General features: G+C 33.3%; 1 protein-coding gene across 1 annotated transcript; it reads left to right on the forward strand.

Annotated features, from left to right (window-relative positions):
• The first annotated feature begins 3,234 nt into the window (after positions 1-3,234).
• dyl (transmembrane protein dusky-like) lies at positions 3,235-21,359 on the forward strand. Its single transcript, XM_089696582.1, has 4 exons — positions 3,235-3,443; positions 8,980-9,031; positions 15,488-15,560; positions 19,325-21,359. The coding sequence occupies exons 3-4, from the start codon at positions 15,513-15,515 to the stop codon at positions 21,020-21,022; spliced, it is 1,746 nt and encodes a 581-aa protein (XP_089552708.1). The 5' UTR covers positions 3,235-3,443; positions 8,980-9,031; positions 15,488-15,512; the 3' UTR covers positions 21,023-21,359.
• Positions 21,360-21,472: the final 113 nt, after the last annotated feature.

Below are 21,472 nucleotides of genomic sequence, written 5' to 3' on the forward strand. Positions count from 1 at the left end.
AATAGTTATTACTTGATAATATATTAATTTCGTCTGGATATATTCAAAGAAATGAAATGAGAGATGGCTTTGAAATTAATAAAATAAATATAAGATATCACAAGGGCTATACTCCCACATATGCTGTCATTATAAATCCGAAAACCAACTTTTTAAGTATTTAGCGCGGGTCAACAAAATTACATTTTTCTTGTTTTGTTTTAATGTCTTAGTACATAGCATAGATGTAAGATAATCATGCTGCATTCATAAATAGACGTAACTTGAATAAGTCACAATTACATTGTTTTACATCACTGATTATATTGAAAGAGGCTATTGGTTTTCAATCACTAAGGCTGGTAAGGCGCCAAGAACGATACATGAAAGTGCCATACGTCAAGTTTATGAAAGTTTTCCAACAAGATAACAACAACAACTCTTTAAATAGAAATGCTAATAAATATTATTGTTTCTTTATGTCGTCTGTAGGTGAGTGGATGTATTATTGTTCTGTTTTCGGTAGGCACTTGCGGCTTCCACACAATGAGCTAGATAACATAAGCTGCTTATGTAAATTGGCACATTTTATCAATGACTAATATAACCCGATTTCGAAGTGGCTGTGTGACGTTGCGCTGTGACACACTATTGTTATGCAAAGCGGATCTGCGAGCGAAATGCGGCGATACAATAATTTAAGTGAAAACTGATAATCCACATTTTTCCGCACATCCGCTTTGGGATGCTAATAATATAGGCATTATAGACGTCTAAGGTTGTGTTAAACTATGATTTTCATGTGACAGTTTACCGATTGTATGTTTTAGAGAGAAGATTTCATTAGCCAGAGAGATTTAATTATGTAACAACTTACTAACGAGCTTGCTTGGTACTAAATCTATTTACTAGTCTACGGCCAAACTTCTGCATAAACTTTTGTCCAAAAAGTTACAGGCACGTAGTTCGCTCTGACATAAGCCTGAAGTTCATGCACGAAATAAGTTTTCTTGTGAAGCAATAAAAGAATCCAAACCATTATCATATAACATTTTTATGATAATAAATAGTTAACGCCTATTGTTTAAGGTACTTCGATACCTTGCGCATTTTATTTGTACTACCATCACAAATAACAATTTCACGTGATAAATTAAATTCGTGAACTTAGATATCTTTAAAATGATATGAAGTACGTAATTACAAGCTCACGTTGGTATTTAGCAAGTCTACCTACTCTGCGAAAAATAAATCATAAGAAATCAAAACAGATTTTCTTAAATTATTATGTAGACACCTTTTTTATTTTTTCTCTGCTTTCTTTCCAACACTTTGAAGGTAAATGTAACCTACTGAATAATATTCACCTATGAATCCAAAATATCATACGAGAATTATGTTATAATTTGTATCCAAATTTGTAATTCATAATGAGACTATCATGTACGACTATTAATAAATAGATTAAATAAATTTATTTAAATCCTATTAATTAAAATTACTTATGCACATTAAATGAACATCCACGGTTAGCTCGCGTTCATTAAAAAATATGAAATTGACGGAAAGAGTGAAATCGAATAAATTGTCCATTGTGAGGTGCACGAATTTGGCAAGCATTACTTTCTGTTTTGATCTCTACATGCGCCGGCGTCTGAATGATATTGAGATAATACATACCTACCAGTTATTATAGTGTTAGACGCTTTTCAATTACTATTCTTTATTTGTAGAAATCAATCAATTTTGTATTCATAAAACGTAAAATAAATATTATATTTGTAGATATAACTTATGGTCCGTTCTTCATCGTCGATTTATCATTTACATAAAACAAACTAAAGTTTAGACGATATTCTCATTGAATTAATATTTAATGGCTAAGGTATGTTTATTTGTTACTGAAAGCAAAGCATCTGAGTCAAAATTAAGATATTTAAAAGAAAAAAGTTAGCCAAGGAAAGGTTCCTAGAGTGTGTATGCTCGCTTGAAATAATGTGTTTGGATGTATGAAATTCAGCCAGATCAAAAATAGGAATGCCTGTTATAAATCATGTAAATAATTCTCATTGATATAATCACACTTTAACCAGCCTCACAGTACTGAGCACTTTTAGTTTCATAGAGCATTCCGAAGCAACATAATATGTGGTATTATTTATAATTTTCTGTTTAAGATCTCCTTTCGATGTGAGGACCCATTTCATATTTGTTTCATAAACATCGATTTTTTTAAGACAAGAAGAGAAAAATGCTACTATCAGTATTTATTTAAAGGAACATATAAACTAAAAGCTATTTTATAGATTCAAAAGAACCTATAAAATAACAATATGCCATTTTTATATTGTTGTTGCACATCTTATTAACTACATATAACATCTTATAGTAATACACATCTTATATTCATCTTTTGTGGTAGAATAGCATCTTAACATCGTTTTACGTACTGTAGTGTAGAAAAAAATTAGAAAATGCTCGTGTCAATGAAATGTACAACAATGACAGAAAAGACATTACTAGCTGAGTAAAGTTTTCTCTTATCGTTTGATCCGTTTCTTTGCTTATAAGAGAACTCTTGCTTTCATTGTCTAATCATAATTGTCTTAATCCAACGCTTTAGCTGATAAACTGTTAAATTTTTATTATGTTAATAGTAACTGAAAAAAAATTAGATAAAAAATTAATGAAACTCGAAATAAATGCACATCGTATTCAGCTCTAGTTTTTCTTATAAACATTTTTTTTCCAAATTTTATAAATATCACAATTTACAATAAATAAGTGTTTGTTATCTATGATTTTTTTTATTTACTTGATATTAAACTACATAATTCAAATTATCTTTAATATGTTATTAAGTTTACATACTTAGTATATTTCTATTTGACATCAATAATTTGATGTCATTATACGTATACTTTACGTACAATTTTAATAAGTAGATATTTTTTTTTTATAAAATACACACTAAATATAATCCACATTCGATTCCAAATTACAATATTAAACCAAAATTCTGATTTTACGATCAACAAAATACGTTTCTAAAAATAAGAATTTATGAATGTACGAAAAGTTCATATCCCCATTTAGAATAGCATAACTCGCGCTTACGCGGATTCATTCAACCGTTGTGTCATGTGTCGTCATAGTTTCAAAATGTTAATCCGCGCCAAAACCACCGGATCCGGGATATGTGCACAGTGGTAGCACAGGTGCGGACGCGACTTTCACGCGTATAAAACGAAACGGGTGCCGGCGGGCGCGACCAGTCCGCTCGCTAACTTTGGACCCGCGCGTGCATCTCGCGAAAACGAAAGTGACACTTTACGAACTATACAATTTTCAGACTGTGAATTTTGATCTGTGATTGTGTGCCTGGAACAGTGATCGGTAGCTCGCTGTGTTATCCTGAATCTGTTTCTTCGGACTCTTTCTGTATTGAAAGCTCACCTGAAAAGGTACGGATTGTGCTTTATGTAAAAACGAAAGTGTGCTTCAGTGTGGATGTGTTAAATGATGTTATGGGAAAAGCTATAAGATTTAATGAGTTATTTTTTTGCAATCAATTTATGCGATACTGATAAAACAGTGAAAAAAATTATAATTAAAATATAGATACGGTTATGTGTGAAGCCGCAAAAGCTCTACATCGTGATTAATACGGTTATGGAGAGTTTTAACATTTCATAAAAAAACGTGTGGTAAATGTGTGAATTACCGATATAAAATTTGAAACAAAATTTAATTACTTAATAATATTGAGGCTACCAATCAACGTAGAAAGTTGCATAATTTCACTTTCACTTACATCACTTAAAATTGTTATCTTTCGCGTATCCGCGACGTTTGAAAAGCGCATTAGCATATTGAAAAAATACCGAAGCTGTTACATTTTTCCATGAGTGATAATTTTCATTCTAATATAGGCTATATGTTTATATACTTAAGAGCTATCAGATCAAGAAGATTCTCTAGAAACGATATGAGGCCCGGCATGTGGAAAGTGGGCCAAGCGTCACACAACACGCATTTTATAGGTGTATCGCGGTATTTCTTGTATGTGAAATTACTACTTATGGCATTTAAAAATGTAATTGTAATTATTTAAAATTGCAATGTAGAATATTACAGCTTGTGTCTGAAGAATGTAAAAGTCATTTTATAGAAAAGTATCATCGTTTCATCTCGGTTAAGTTTAGTAGGTATATTAGGTACGTTTTACATAGATTTGGTGGAATAAAATTTTACCAAGATATATCAAGAATGGACATTATTTTATTCCTAATTTGCTATGACTTTTGAAAAGCAAGGTATTATTGATGAAAAAATAAATAGGAATTAGAAATTAATATTTTCTTATGCGAAAGATTATGCCAATTCCGTCGTTGCCAATTACCTATAGTAATGATGCGAAAAAATATATAATACCTAGTAAATATAAACAGAATTTTTTAATAAAACTAGTGACACCCCTTAGAGATAAATTTGTAGATTGCGTTCAAGTTATCTTCGAAGCGGATACAGGAGCTAGCTACATATCGTTACCGAAGTTAAGTGCTCTTGTGAAATTGTCTACATTGTAGGATCTAACATTCTATTGTTTGGACTTAAACATATTTCGTAATATGCACACTTTTGAATCGTCATTATAACATTTTGAAATCCTTTGTGATTGTGTAATAATTGCAGTAGCACATCACGTAAGGATGGTTTTCAGAAATATGTCATTTACCTGTATTAGACATCAACGCGGTTAACTACTGTACAAATTTCTTTAACTTTCTTTTTAGTCAAGGATAGATTAGAGCTTTAATTACATTATTCAAATTGATAATTTTACACTATTGTAGAGTTAGTTTAAGCTTACATTTATATGCGTTTGTTTAGATTATTATTTATTGTCATATTTTATAAATGAAAACGCAATTATTAAAATCATTAATTATAATAAAAAATAATTCTTACAATAATTATAATTTTTTTCTCTCAAACAACCAACATTGGATCTATTGAGTTTTTAATTATTCAAGACGGATTCCACCTAGTGACTACGTGAACTAATGTGTGAAATCAAAGCTTATTAATTTCTTAATGCATGTGGTTGATTTTATTAATTTAAGTATGTAATCGTCACTTTCTCTTGTCATATAGATTTCATATTTGCGAGTTAAAATTTCGAGTATAACGGAAGCAACAAGGTGAAAGCATTAATGAGCGTGTTAAGATTTAATTTCCAACAGAAGTCTCAGTGCAGATGCGTTTTCTGAATACCTACTGTAATCTTCTAGAAATAATTTTGTGTTTTTCTTTTCACTGTATTAATATTTATGTTAGCATTTGTGGCGTAGTTTTAAAGAAAGTGATAAGTTTTAAACATATGTGTGAATGAATATTCATGAACTTTTCGGTGATTGTGGTAAGAGGAAAGCTTTGCTTCAACTGCAATAAAGGGTTTTCCTTTGAGTAATCAACAGTAAATATTATTAACGTTAAACGTTTAAGAAATTGGACAGTTAACGACGCGTATGCAATAGTCATTCTGTTAATTCTTGTCAAGATAAATTACAAGCATGAATACTAGTAAACCTTAAGGTTTATCGTAAAAGTAGGTATCCAATTAGTAACGAATGAAATTATTCTGCTTCAATGATATATTACATGATTGATGGCATAGGGCTAAATTCACCAACGATGTATATTTTAGCGCCAATAAAATATAGACGATAATTCAATTCCATCAGTAGTTACCACGTTAGCATTCATTTACATTCAAATATGATGTTTAGTTGGAGCGTGTTTACGCCGCGCGCGTTGCAAAGGAAAGCGAGTCAGTGTGTCAGAAGTGTTCTGAGCCACTCCCCGTACCATCTCTATAACACTTCACTTGTTCAACAAACGCATTTGTTTTTAATTAACATTTTATTGCCCGAGCAAGGCTATATTGCATCTTGTACGTCTCTAGATGCTATTGTTCTTCCTATGTCTGGAAAATACTGGCTGTTCCCTGTCTGTGTTCTCTTTTTAGTTTTTAACATTTATTTTTAAATTCGGAGGAACACAAATTCAACATAACATAAACCATTAAAATCAATTCAGAAGTAGTAATTTACTATTAGTTGCGTAAATAATACGATTCTTTTTATATACATACCTTCATATAAAGAAATAGAAAAGAGTTATTGAAAGTATGTAAAGCAGAAGTAAGTACAATATAATAAATTCCAGCTTTTTGTACAGATATACTTCTGTTGTATGTGTACAAAAAGCCGGATTTATTGCTCAAAATAAATACAAATCAAATTAGTCGTGCTTATCCATACTAATATTATAAATGCGAAAGTAACTCTGTCTGTCTGTCTGTTACTCAATCACGCCTAAACTACTGAACCAATTTGCATGTAATTTGGTATGGAGATATTTTGATACCCGAGAAAGGACATAGGCTATCTTTTATTGCGAAATATGTACCACGGGCGAAGCCGGGGCGGACCTCTAGTAATCTATAAAATACCTAGTTACTACGTACCGCGACGTGTTCAATTTTAGCTAGGAAAAGAAACTGAAAGATTTTTCAAATGTTTGCAAGATCGTTTAAAAAGTTTCAGCTTACCTCAATCAGTTTTCGTTAAATAAAAAGAAAAGCAAACCTATCAAATAGGCATCTCAAAACAAAAAGTGAACGTTCATAATCTAAATCAGATCAGTAATAATTAAAGCATTGTACATTTGTATGCGTTATCTGGAAGAAAAAAAACTTTCTTGTTCCGTGTTTGTGATCGCATCAAAACTGTGAACCACCTCGGTATTGTTTCAAGGCACACTTTACAAGTGGGACTCAGTTTTCTTTAGCTTGGGAAATGACCCAAGACTCGTTATAAAGTATAAACCCGGTTGACTAGATTAGAAGATCATTATTCATGTTCATATAATATGCATATCCATCTTCCTTATAGTAATTTAATAAGCTTTCATTAAATTTAGAATGTATAAAAAATATATATTATGCACTTGTTAAATTGATTACATTGATAAATTAGGTACATTATGGAAATGTCATTGTATCTACTTCGATTCATTCTGAACTTATACTTTTCTCTATTTTTTTTTGGTCTGAAAACTAGTAAAATTGAGAGTGTTTTGTAAGATAAATTGTAACGATACAAAATATCGTAAGGAATGATAACAACAGTATTTAAATTATTAATCGCAATTAAAATTGCATAGCGAGCTGCATAGTCTTTTTTAATCGGTATTAATAGGAACCTGGCCCTGTAACATGTAAAATTTCATGAAACACATGTGCATGTGTGATATCTGTGTAAAATTTTACGTTACGCTACGTCTAGTAATGAAACTACAAATCCCGAAAGCATTGCATTGTCACTAATTTATTACCTATCCCACAAATAACGATCGTCATAAAAACTTGCATAATTTTTAACTATAGAAAGTTACGTTAACAATGTGTCATTATTCAATAGCAAACGAGCCCGTATAAAATGTCACTAACGAGATGATAGAGCCCCTATAAGTTTTCGTTTCCAATCTCCGCATGAGTTTCCGCGGGGAAATTGATCTGGTTTCACTTTTGCTGTACCTGTCCTTCATTGGAGACACTTTGGAAGTTTCTCCCTTCACATTACGAGCTATATTTTACATGAAATGTGTTTTACTAACCTTATAGATCAGGGCGATTTATAGCTAAAGGCTGTCAATTTATAAATGCTAAAACCGGACCATACAGATGTTTCGTTATTGCATGCAAAGATTTTCCTATTTTAATTTATGTAAACAAACAACATCACTATGGTCCAATCCTGCATTTAATAAATAAGATAATTCCAAATTTCTAAACAAACAGGTGGAATATATTCAAGTATGATTTATAAAATACCTACAATTTGTTTAAATCTATAAACTATCTGCCTTCATAAAGTATAGTAGTTTCAAATTTGCCCAAACCCTAAATCATTGAAAATTTCTAAATCCCTTCTTAAAATATTTTAACTTACAACAACTCTCAGATTGCACAGGTGCAAAGATATGGACCATAATCAATGACAACGTGACGTGTAAGTTTTATTGACAATATGTTTCTATAGATTATACTGAAAGGCCATAACTGGTTCCTAATACCTCATACCAAAGGGCTGCCTCTAAACTAGTGCATTATTTATTACATGGTCGATTTCTCGCAAGCCAATTGGCGTTTTCTCCACTTTCATCTTGTATTTACGGGTGCGCACTTGTTTTACGACTATAACATTAATCAGATTTAGATAACATTATATCAAAACATGTGGTACGATAAAATGTATTTGGTTTAATGAAATAATTATATTTAACAAGATAATCACGGTTAGCTTTCATGAGTGAATGACATTCGGTAGAATGCCGCCGATTAAAATTCACATAAGAAATATTACAATATAAGTTATTACTAACGGGAGGTTACTTATCATTTAAGATAAGTTTATCCGTGTAGACAACATGATAGATGTTTTAACACGTCTTTAATTTTGTATTTGAATACCGTAGCGTAATGGTAATTTGTTACAAATATATTTTGAAAGCACTTTCACTTTCATATTTCCGCAACAACGCAGGAAGTCAAATTATGGCGAAAATAGCATTGTGTTGTATCTTATTGTCGACGTAAGGCAGGTGTCTAGCTCCAAACAATAGATCTGATAATTCTCCGCTTTGTGACATAATGTATAATATATTTAACTTTCTCAATTGTTTCTGTGACGATCTTCTTTAATTTTTGGTTAGGCATCTCCAGTAACCATGTTTTCTTAACATAATGGGTACTAAGTAAAATTGATAAAAAGTAATAAGATTGTTATTTGTTATATTAATAGTAAGATAAGAATTTTGTGATTATGCGAATTGGTTATTTAATCTTTTTCTTTATGCAGTGTATTAGGTAGCTACCTATTTTCTTACAACGATCTTTTATGTTTTATTAATCTAACTTTTTTCTTGTTATAGGTTTTCTCCTCTACAAAGCACACACAAATTTATGCCACCGAGAATTTTATTTGTAAGTATTAACCTAATTATAAATTCTCACTCACGCCTTCCTACTGAACAAAAAAAATGTTGTAACAAAGTAATAACATGAATTCCGAATAATTAATGGAATAATTTGGTTAAATTTTATCAATTATAGTATGATTATTTATTTATTTCCATCAGTTATATGTTAATTTTATATGAACCATTATAAGTACATAATTTCCAGTACAGTACATCTAACATTCCAGTGATTGTAATTTAAATAATTTAGCGCTACGCTGTATTCAAAAAAAGCTTATTCATAACATTGATTGATTCCGTCGAGCCAAAACGCGTTTATGAAATTGAATTACGCAACAGTTGTTAACATACGGAAACGGCTGCTATATAATATATATCATGATCTCTCGAACATTTCTTTGCCAAAAATATAACACTTTCACCGAACATAATTACTTAAGTGCGAGTGAGTTGGTCGCAGTTACGTAACACATCTGCGAGTCCATTTAGAATATACCCATGAATGTGAGTGAAAGTGGCCAATGAAGGATCATGCTGGAGGTCGCACGTTTTACAATGTGATAAATGTTCTAGCGTAGGTTGCACTTGTTTTAATGACATCAAAGCTTACATTATATTACTTAACGAAAAATATGAATCGGAGTGAAAGCGGGGCTTACCAAAATATAATAATGTCGAGTCATTGTCTTTAAATGGACATCCGCGTTGTGATTTCGACACAATAAAGTCAAGGGTCTGTGCGCATCCATTATCTCACGGTGTTGCGCAACCGGGAGCGACGGACTCGTCCTTGAGACCATAAACCAACTTTCTCCATACATTTTTGATGAGCCGTCCATTTCCTTTATTCAGTTTTAATAGATCATGATTTTTGAGTGGAGTTCCATGCTCGAATTGGTTATTATTCTTTTTTGCGTAATTATAATTCAAGCAACAAAATAAATATATAGCACTCAGATTTTATGTACCTAATACATGATAAGAAAAATGTAATAATAGCAATCCAAAATTGAACTTACTTTACATACATATCGACGAATAAAAGGTAAAGCTCGCTACGACTTAGCGCTACGATTACCTACCTAGAAACATTTAGTGCAACTTGTTGAATTAGGTAATTGTATGCTCATAATAGCACGGTATGTTTATCTAATTAGATAGTACATTTTCAAATCTTTATCTACATATTTCTATAAATATTCACTTAACATTAAATAATTCAATTTATATTAATTGTCTCTCCGATCACAATCCAATAACTTCTAATCTCTAAATTTTTACTCGTAAATAGTTATCAAAATTTCGTAGCAAATTGTGTGTATTGTATATAGCGGCTACTATCGTGATAACTAGGGATGTAACGATACCGATACCGATACCGATATATCGGCCGATATAATCGGCAAGCCGATATATCGGTATCGCCGATTATAAAACAACCGATACCGATATCAAACAATTCAAAAAACCGCGCCCAATGAACGATGCGGGAGGCCGCCCGCGCGTGCGCACTTTGTTTTTTGAAAAAACTACCAATAGTAAACATTTATTTGGGTACTGATTGTATGTGTATAACTTAAAGTTTAACTAACTTTGTAAAATAATAATACTAAAATAAATGGTTTTCTTTTTTTTTGATTTGGCATTGTTATTTAAAAGAATACGATTTACAGTTGAGTCTCTGTTAAATGTTGGTAACTTTTATGCATAATTCACTATTTATTTTTCTACCAAGCCATCGATATCGGTATCGGTATCGGTATCGCCGATATATTATTACAAATATCGGTATCGGTATCGTATCGGCAAAATCATGTATCGTTACATCCCTAGTGATAACGTTGTTTCTCTTTATATCTTACGTTATGTCATAACTTTATTAGAAGAAAATATAATTAAATAAAAACCAACTCTTTATTTTAAGAATTTGTTTTTATTTAATTTATATTTTCTTCTCCAAGATAAACAATTATTTTTTTTATTTTTCGTAGAACATTGCATATGCTAAGATAAAAGCTCGTTACCCAGCATTATTAAACTTTGTATTATGATCTTAATTATCTGTAACTAAATCGATGCAATTTCTAAACGTTATACATAGTTAGGTTTCTATAAATTGATTAATGTAGGTATAGAACCAGAATAAGTCGGTAAGTACACATAAATGAAAAACCTTACAAGCCACTAGAAAAAAGTTTAGGGCTTAGGTTGCTTTCTACATTGATGACAATAATTAACAGTTGATTTGACGGGATGCGTTTTCTATTCGTCAATGCTTGTTACACGATAGCTCCGTATCGGTTGTCGGACGCACTGATGTAGGAACAAGGTTTCTCGGAAGTTCCGGTTCGCGAGAATGGAAATATTGGGAAGAGAGAATCGGAAACCGGACTCGGTGTGCAGTGTGACCCACTTTTGTGATTAGGCAATTTATACTTTTACTCACTTAAATAGATTTGTTTTGCCTGTGCTTATCAATTAGGAAATGTGTTTTAACAGTGGGATTCATTTGTTTAGCCGTTATTTTTTTTTTTGTAATTTCTACTATATTTTTATTAAAATGTTACATAAAAATATATCAATATCTACAAGGTATTTTAGAAGACAAAAGAGTAATGTATAATATTTTCCATGGAAAATTACAACTAAAAAGGTTCATATTAATTTCCTACCCTATACATGATGCAACTGAAAAGGTAAACTGCATCAAATGCGAATTTAGGTCAAGATTCGATACCTAACGCAGCCTCAACAATATTTTGATTATTAAATAATCAAACATATCAAAGTTACTCAATTACATTTATTTTCGGCATCAAGTGTCCTCGTCACTTTCAAACACACACTTATGATTACGTAGTAAAGGTCAGGTTCAGGCTAACGTTCTATTGCAAAAAATGCTCGCTTGCGGAATCCTCACTGTCATACTAATGAAAGTTACCGGATTATGTGCTAATGCCAAGTGCGGCGAAGAAAGCGAGCCCAGCTTCGACTGCGAAGCTTTTTAATATAGTCATCTCGCTCTGCCAAGTTTGGCGTGTACTCGTAAGAGAAAGACTATGTACATTTTAAAAGAGAAAGCGGGCCACGTTACGTTTCTCAGTGCCATTATCACGGGCATTGAACGTAAACCGTCATTGGTCGCTGCGTTGCTGTTTTTGAATATGTGAATAGCGTCTCTATAGTGATAGGTGTAAGGTTGATTTTTGAAGTTGCATTGTGTGATGTTGAGGTTGGACAGTTCGCCATTGATACAGAGATGCAAAATTCGGAGAGCAACGAACTGCGGGTGCGGGTAGTGGAGAAAGTGTTGCGTGGTGTAACCTTGAGCCTACGTCGCTTTCGTGGAATTTGATGCGATGCGTCAATATAAACAAATCACACAGGTGGATACTTTGTAAGTGATTGATGGATGCTGCAACAGTTTGAAAATATAGGTACTAAACTATAATGTGGTCATATAAAATCGAACACGAAGTTGGAAATATACAAATCAATATGCACGATGTATTGATAATACACAGTTACGCTATAAATATACATACAACTAAACTATATGTACACATAAAGGAACTCTATTTAATTAGAATTACATGCTCTTACTTGATGAGAAATCGTAACATAGTCGATCATCCAGAAAGTGAAAATTGTGGTAACACATCAATAAAAATGACGCGAAGTCCAATGTTTTTCATAAGAAACGAAAGCTTGTAGAACAAATTCAATGGCACGTGTGTCTCGCTCGTTATATTATCGTAGGCACATTGGCAAATTATGCCATTCTTGGAAACGCATGAATGGCGTTCGATTATTTTGCTGTTTTTTATGACTTGCTTGAGAGAAATCGTTCGTTTATTATTGCTGCAGGCGCAGTACAGCAATTTCTTTTAATTTCTATTTTAGGCTCTGTTTTGAGCATCTAGACAATTACTCATTGGTTATTTGACTTTCCTCGTAATTAATTAAGTAAAAGTTAACATCGTAAGCAGTAAATTAGGAGGCGCAATACTCTCTCACATATTTAAATAAAACTAATCAGAGCTGAAAGTGACTTTGCTTAAATTAAACCAGCAATTATGTTAAATCACGCGCATTGATGATTTTGTAATTGTTGGCTTTCTTTTTTAGCTTTTTAGTTTTTAATGTGAAAAGTCTAGTACTTGTTTAAATTTATTTTTATTACATAATAAAATTGAGAAACTTGCGAATTCTTCAATTTTAGAGATAATCCGCCTTTACCGCCCCACACTGGAATTTCATCTTTCAAAGAACTCAGTTTTAGATATCTTCTATTCTTAGGTCCTTAGGCACTCATATAAATCAGCTTTATTTTAATTTATATAATCATGAATTAGAATCACTAATCAAAAGATAACTGCAATTGTAGCAGAAATAAGAAAGATATAAAACATGATGTTCTTTTGTTAAGATGTCAAAAGTAATTGTTTTGCGTGTAACTGACTAATTTGTACTGTCAGACAACTGATTCATCAGAAGAGGTAACTTAATCACCGAATATTTAGAGCAGCTTTCACTGTTTTACTGGGCATTGGACAATAAATGAACTATTATAGCATGTATAGTAAAATTTAAAGCCAAGTTTAATGAGGGTTTTGACAGCGTAATCAGAGTCAAACTCTCAGATTTAAACTTCGTGCTTAGCCTCAGGCGTAACTTGTACCTTCTTATGTTTCAATCATATACATATAGAATTTGACAGCTCAATTTGTAGTTTTTATACGCTTGTACCAGAAAAACAGTTATTGAAATATAGACCTTAATTTTTATTACCGCCGGCGATTGAAATAATTACTTTATTAAAGGTATGTAGGTTTTGTGTAGCGAATTTTTTACGTAGCCTGCTCTAAAGTATACTATAATTAACTGGTCATCAAGCTTGTAGGTACATTCACAATGATGAATCTATTAATAGTAGAAGATAGGTTATTAGAATATCAATAGAGAGTATCAAAGCCTTCATAAAAAATGAGATACCTACAATCTCATAACTCATTCGTCTCATTTATAGCGGAATGTATAAATTGTTTTACTTTAGAATCACTCTTATAAATTCTATATATTTTTCAATATATTAAAACGTATGACAATTTTAAGCATAACATGAAAGTACGTGATCCTAGCGCTACACTCCGCTACGACGCTTTGTATTTAGCTACATTCACATTGAACTCTTAATAAAATTGGATTTATTTTCGATTATCATTTTTATGACGGAATTGTTTAGCACACTCTAATGCGAAATGAACATGCATTTGATTGTGATCTCGAATGACGAGATGGAACTTTCTAACAACATGCAGTCTGGTGAAATCGCTATCGTAGCCGTAGCCGGCTAACTACGGGTGTGTCGTTTCTTAAACGCCTACGATATTATTTTTAGCTCAGTAAAACCTTATGAAGCAAGTGACAGGCAATTAAAAGCTTTTTGCCGATGAGCTATTGCAGGAGAAAACATCAGAATTCGCTTCGTTGTAAAAAACGCAGGATGCAATTCATTGACTATTTCAAACATTTCAGTGAAAGAAAAACTTTGATACCGTTAGATAATTGCTCTCCAAAAATAAATAATTACTCTTTTAGTTCACTAAATCTAAATTACATATTTCATTATTTAATTAACCGCCCATAATATGTAGTATGTACTATACAGGTACATAATATGTACCTAGCAAGATTGATGATTTTGTTGTTGCTATTGATAGAGGTCGACGTTACATAATTCTGTGCCAAAATTTAAAGTTCATCACGGTCTACTGGTCAGTGGTCAAGGTCGCTTAATTGTATGGTAACGGACTTAGACTTTTATCAGTTACACACTTTAGAAGAATAATCCACATTTCCGAAATCCATCAACGTAATTGTGAAGATAATTGTCTTCTTGCTCTAACATTTTATTTATTTATGCAAAGAACTTTTTTCAATTTGTTAGATTATTTACCTTCTTATTCATATAACATCACAACTATGAATACCTATATCATTATTATAATATTTTATCATTCTAAATAAATTCTTATGCTACTAATATGCACAGTTCAGTCAAAACCCTTTTATTATTCTCAAAAATCGCTTTAAAAATCCCAAAAATCTATCTACTCAACTTTAGTCGCCATAATTAAGTCATAACATTTTGAAAATTAATCAATACGACCTTGCCTCGCGAGGTGAAGGCCGCGCGCGGTTTCCTCCCATCGCATCAGGAGCGTATCGGTGAAAGATGCATCTGGTGCAGTTCCGGTATACGCTGCACTCGGTCAGTGGGTCACCCGGGGGGAGGGGGAGAGATAGAGAGGAGAGGGAGGGGAGGGAAGGGAGGGTCTCGCGTGGTGGCAGTGCTCGCTGTCGGCCGCCATGCGAGCACCCGCGCCCGCGCAATAGCGCTGCTGCAGCGCCGCGCGCGCCATCTTACTCCCACCTGAACGTTTTCCGTTGGTTGCAGGCCGCTGACTGACCGGACCGCGATTATGAAGAGGACCAGGCTGTTGCTGCTGCTGGCGACGCTCCTCTTTAAGGTAAGAGTTTAAACCATATCGTATTTTAACAATTTTTTGCTAACTTTTTTTGGTGTTAAGTGGAGAAAATAATCTGTACAAATTAGTATGCACCGTGATAAATTAAAGGAAAGTGGGTGATTAGAATGTTAATTAAAATAATATAATTTGAAATTTCTTACAAAATTACCATAGCGAATGGCTTAGAAAATTGGCAAGAAAACAAAGAATATTTCTAACAATAGATAAATCATTAAATCTAAAATATTAATGAGATGGCTAACAATATTATTTTAAAGGTTTTAAAAAACACTTATTATTCAAGGCAAATTATTTTAAATGTTTAGAAAAAATATTTATTTTGCGTGAATTGAATCCAACTCCAAAATCGACAAAATGGCTCTAAATCTAGTAAAAAAATAAAAAATGTAGTAAAAAATATTTCCGTACACACGTAGTGCAATGCTTGTGGCGATTTTTTAACAATTAAAAATATAAAACAAAATATTCGATAAACAATAAACATAGCGTGATATACTGCAAGTTAACCGTCGTTTTAGCGGACTAGATGCAATTGATGCTACTTAGTGCAGCATCATTGTTTTTTCTCACATCGCCGTAAACTAGATTTCACTTCAACGGAATTATAGCAGATCGTCCATGTCCATATTACAAGTGAATTATTTATTTAATACGGTGAAAATAATGTTAGATAGTTGCAAACGCCGTGCTGTACTACACCAGAGCAAAAACTTTATAATACTTGGTATAAAAGCGTTTTGTATTTCAACAGGAATGTCACTGCATTGTTATGTTAACGATGTTCAGATATTGTGCATCAGATTACCTTTAATATATGCTATGCATTTCTCTTCTTACTGTTATATATTAGATTAATAAATTTTCTATAATAGACTCTACATTTGCAACAAATTTTACTATCAAATTCAATTAAATAAATAAATAATAATCTATCATAGACAACTTCGCGCTATAATATTAAACGTTAAACTTGTACCATCACCTTTTACAACTGTTTTCTTTCAAACGGAAATGTTGGAAGCGAATCGCTATTATTTAAAATAATTTTCCGCCACAGATATAGGGTATTAAAACGTCAATCTTCATTTAAAGTCTTCCTTTACGTTCTAATGTAGCGCTATCCATATTTTTTTATCCCAGACACGGATATTTTACTTTAACTTGAAAATAAAATATTAGCTTAAAAAAATTACATACCAATGTGTTAAGACAAATTACAATAAATTAAAAGTAAAAAACCACTTACATAACGTGAAAATAAGAAATTTCCAAAATGTAATCCAGAGATAGCTAAAGCGATTTCTCATTTATCGGTTTTACAAATATACGATCATGATGATAAGTAAGTCTCAGATTATACCAATAACCAAATATCACTTTCACTGCGGATAAAATTTCGAGCTTTGAATTATGTAACCGATTCGTGCAGACGATTTCATTTTCTGTCGTGACTCTAATTATATTACAGACGATTATATCATAATAAATAACGCGATTTAATAGTGATCGATATTATGTGAATATTTAATAAATAAATGCCAAACATTTTGAAATTATATCACTGTTGTTATTAATGATCGAAGCATTAAGCTTTGATAATTTTAAACTAACCTAAAACATTCACTAATTAATTCAATCATGTCAATTAATTTCTTTCAAATAAAGGTTTTAGATTTTCTCATGAAATATGTAACACGTACTTTGTTGTAATAACATATTACAAAGAACATAATAGTAAAAGTTTAATATGTTGTTACAAGCTCACATTATATGGAAATAACAATGTACTTGTTACTTACAAATTGAACGAAAGCAAATTCCGGTTTCATTTATTTAACATTCATAACAACTTTCATCTCTGCCCAAGAATATTCGTACATGTTTATACATCAACCTCATCAGCTTTCTGTGACCTTTGTATAACTTAAATTTTTACTAAATAAGACTATTAAGATATTATACAACATGGGAATAGTGAACTTCTGTTTTGAGCTTTCCAAGTGGTTCTAAATTCTTTGAGTTTTACCAAAGCTTATTGTTTTATTTAAAAAGCATGTATAACGTGGTCAAGACGCTTTAGTAATAATTTTGGAAAAAAGGGTTCGAAATTAGGTCATGTGCAACGGTGTGCTTCCGTTTTTTGGCAAAGGGTTTTTTTTGTAGTGTATTTTAACGGATGCGGTTATTTGCACTCTTCGTACCTTCCAATACTTGCCACATGTATTCAAATTTAAGAGAGACATGGAACAATATCAAATTCAGAATTTAAAAATAATTCGTGATTCTTCAAAACAATTTAGTAAAGTAGTTTTTTATAGTAGAGCTCTATTTTTGTTCGAAATGCAGAATATTAAATACACGTAGATGGCTAAATGTAATTTACTGTTCTTGTTATTATAGTAACAAGTCTCATATGATGAACATGGACAGTTATCCGTTAGCCACTAATAGAACAGTGGCTGCATCATACACAGTTAAGATCTTTACGAATAATAATCGGCTTCGTTGCAGTTTCACTTGATCTAGAAATAGTATCACTTTTCTAAACATCATAAAATTTGAAATCGCGATATAAATATAGATGAAAGACTGATTTAAAATCATGATATTTACTTATAAATATGCAAGTCTATTTCAATTCATTAAAAGACATTAGGATATTAATACGCCTTGTGAAACGCGCCCTTTAGGGCAACTTTATAGCATTTTCTTTTGCTATTTGCAAACTCGAGCAGTGGGTAATTTCTAACCGGTTTAGAAAATGCGATTGGTACGCAGCTACACACCGTATCTCTATAATTCTTATTGCTTACACTTGTCACTTCTAATTATTTTCACAGTAAATGAAATATGAGAATCTCATACATATGAAAACATCCGTTTAGTTTTCAATGAAGTTGTAGTTACTGAAAGCGTTTATTTTATAGGTTGTAGAAACTTTATGCAGTAGATTTACGTAACGTAGATACGTACGTAGTACTTATACTGTAGATGCATTTCTGGCATTTGATTATTGAGATAAAAATCGAAATTTAGAGGTTAAAGGTCAGGTCCATATTTTTTTGTGGTTAAGTCATAGTGGAGATTAATTTCATCCGGATTAACTTCATCCTTCTTTACTGTACTTTATTTAAACAAAACAAAATATTAAAACAAATTATTTCCATCTTATAATACCTACGTGTTACGCTCTAGTTTTAATTTTAAAATTGCAGACATCGAAAGTTTATGAAATATAAATAATTATATTTAACCACATTTGAAATCTTATTAAAATTGTACCTGTCGCAAGATTCTAAGGTCGTGAAAGTAGTATTCATCAAAATTACGTTGATTAATAGCATAATCGGTAGCACGGGCCATCCATCAGTGTAGAAAGTCGGAAAGACATCGCTAGGTGAGGGGATGGCGCGTCGAGAAGTAGACTGCGACGCACCCGCGCGCCGGAATGTGCTCTTAGCCAGCGATGCATTTATTTCATTATTGTATGCCTCGATTATACCGCTCAAGTTAAACGAGATAAGGTGCAATAAGCTGATTGTATCGGTAGGAAATATCTTCGTTATGAGGGATCACTTTTAATGGCGCTTGAATTTCAAAATGAGAAATAATTGTAGTTTTCAATATTATGTAGTAATACAAATAAGAAACCGAAAACATGACTATTTACATATTTTGCTCCCCCTTTTTAAATAAAAAACTTTATCGATTATAAATAACATGTTGCATTTTATTATTTTCAGGATGCAACATGCGAACCGCCAGTGGACTCAGCCTCGCTACCCCTAGAGCATCGCGGTGGTGCTTACGGACCACCGCTACAACCCGCCCACACAGATGACCCCTGGCCCTTAACAACACCTGACAGCCCAAAAATCAAACATCTACAGGTTCAATGCGAAAAGACACATATGCGAGTCAATATTGAGTTCGATAGACCGTTTTATGGTATGATATTCTCTAAAGGATTTTACAGCGATCCTCAGTGTATGCATTTAAAGCCTGGAACCGGTCACTTAAGCGCTACATTTGAAATATTCCTCAACAGTTGTGGCATGAGTAGCTCCGCAAATCATAATGTCGCCGCATATGGTAGCCCAACACCTAGCGGATCGTACGTCGAAAATACGATAATAGTTCAGTACGATCCCTACGTTCAGGAAGTATGGGACCAAGCGAGAAAATTGAGATGCACGTGGTACGACTTTTATGAAAAGGCTGTCACTTTCAGACCCTTCCAAGTCGATATGTTGCATGCCGTTACCGCTAACTTTCTCGGCGACAACTTGCAATGTTGGATGCAAATTCAAGTCGGTAAGGGACCATGGGCCTCTGAAGTGTCTGGTATAGTTAAAATTGGTCAAACGATGACAATGGTACTGGCTATAAAAGACGACGAAAATAAATTCGACATGCTTGTCAGAAACTGTGTAGCTCATGACGGTAAACGTGCACCAATACAGCTTGTAGATCAGTATGGATGTGTGGTTCGGCCTAAGATCATGAGTAAATTCCAGAAGATTAAGAACTTCGGTCCATCTGCGTCTGTTGTATCATTTGCATACTTCCAAGCTTTCAAATTCCCAGATTCTATGAATGTTCACTTCCAATGTGTAATTCAAGTTTGTAGATACAATTGTCCAGAACCAAAATGCGGAGGTCTCGGCGCAGATTACGGCGTGCCTTTATTAGGTGGAAATACATTGGGAGCTGGTGAATACGCATTATCTGGCTCACCTCATGGAGAATATGGACCTCCTCCTGCCCCACACTCTGATTATGGAGTACCACCTGCGTACCCAGATCCAAGACATCCAGCAGATTCTTCTGGAGCTTACTCCGAAAAACGTGACGATGCCGTTCCGCCACCACAAGCACAAGTGTCATCCACACCAAATGCACCAAGTCCCTCGTCACCGGCACCCAATCGCGATGAAGACGATGTAAACCTACCTCCTCCCCCACCACCGGGCCGCCGCGGTGTATACAATACCGTTAAAAGGAAAGATGAAGGTCACGGGAACCTCGCCACTCTCGGAGGTCGCCCACGCTCAGTCGAAGGTTTTCCAGAGACATTAGTTGGAGTGAGAAAGAGGCGAGAAACCGCAACACCGTCTCGCATATACAAGAGAGATGCACAGGAAATGACAGACGTGAACACAAGTCGGACAATTCAAGTAGTAGCACCAGGAGACGTTAATTTCGCATTAAATAATGCCGCTACAAATGAAACAGTGGTAATCCAATCTCCAGCTACCGACCCGGAAACTATATGCATGTCGGTGCCATCGTTCGTGGCAGGTCTCGTCATGTTGTTATTAGTTTTGGTAGTAGCATCTCTAGTGGCGGCATTCCTCTTCGTGCGTGTGAGAGCATTGGACAGGAAGGGCGCGCACGGCACCGCCTACTTCGAGACCGACTACGTGAAGCATACGAACTAACTGCGAATATGAGGGTGCAAACGTGGACGCGTGGACGTTCAATGAACTCTTCTCAGATCCAAAGAGCGAGCGAGCGTCGGCCCCGGCCGGGCGGCTGGAGCTGCCGCGGTCGCGATCGAGGCTCGGTGACTTGTGACTTATTTATTTAGGGTATTTAATGTGTGTGATGTTTAATGTTCGACTGCTTTTTGTAAATTATTTTATTCGTGTGTGAAACATTTTCTGTACTGTCTTTTATAGTCGATATATGTCTGTTGTAATTTTGTAAAGAGTCGTAAGTAAGGAAACTTAGTCCTAAGTTATTATACCAATTAAAGTGTCGTGTGAGATGATGTAATTATTTTTTTATATTAATTTTTCCCAAACATTAACCCAAAGCCATTCATAAAATGAAAACACGCTATTGAAAACTAAATATGTTTATTCATATAAAGAAATTAATATCCTAAT

Source organism: Colias philodice, chromosome 6 (genome assembly GCF_061535455.1).
Source record: "Colias philodice isolate Cphi_HAF_F1 chromosome 6, ilColPhil1 Martin Lab GWU primary, whole genome shotgun sequence".
Taxonomy (NCBI): domain Eukaryota; kingdom Metazoa; phylum Arthropoda; class Insecta; order Lepidoptera; family Pieridae; genus Colias; species Colias philodice.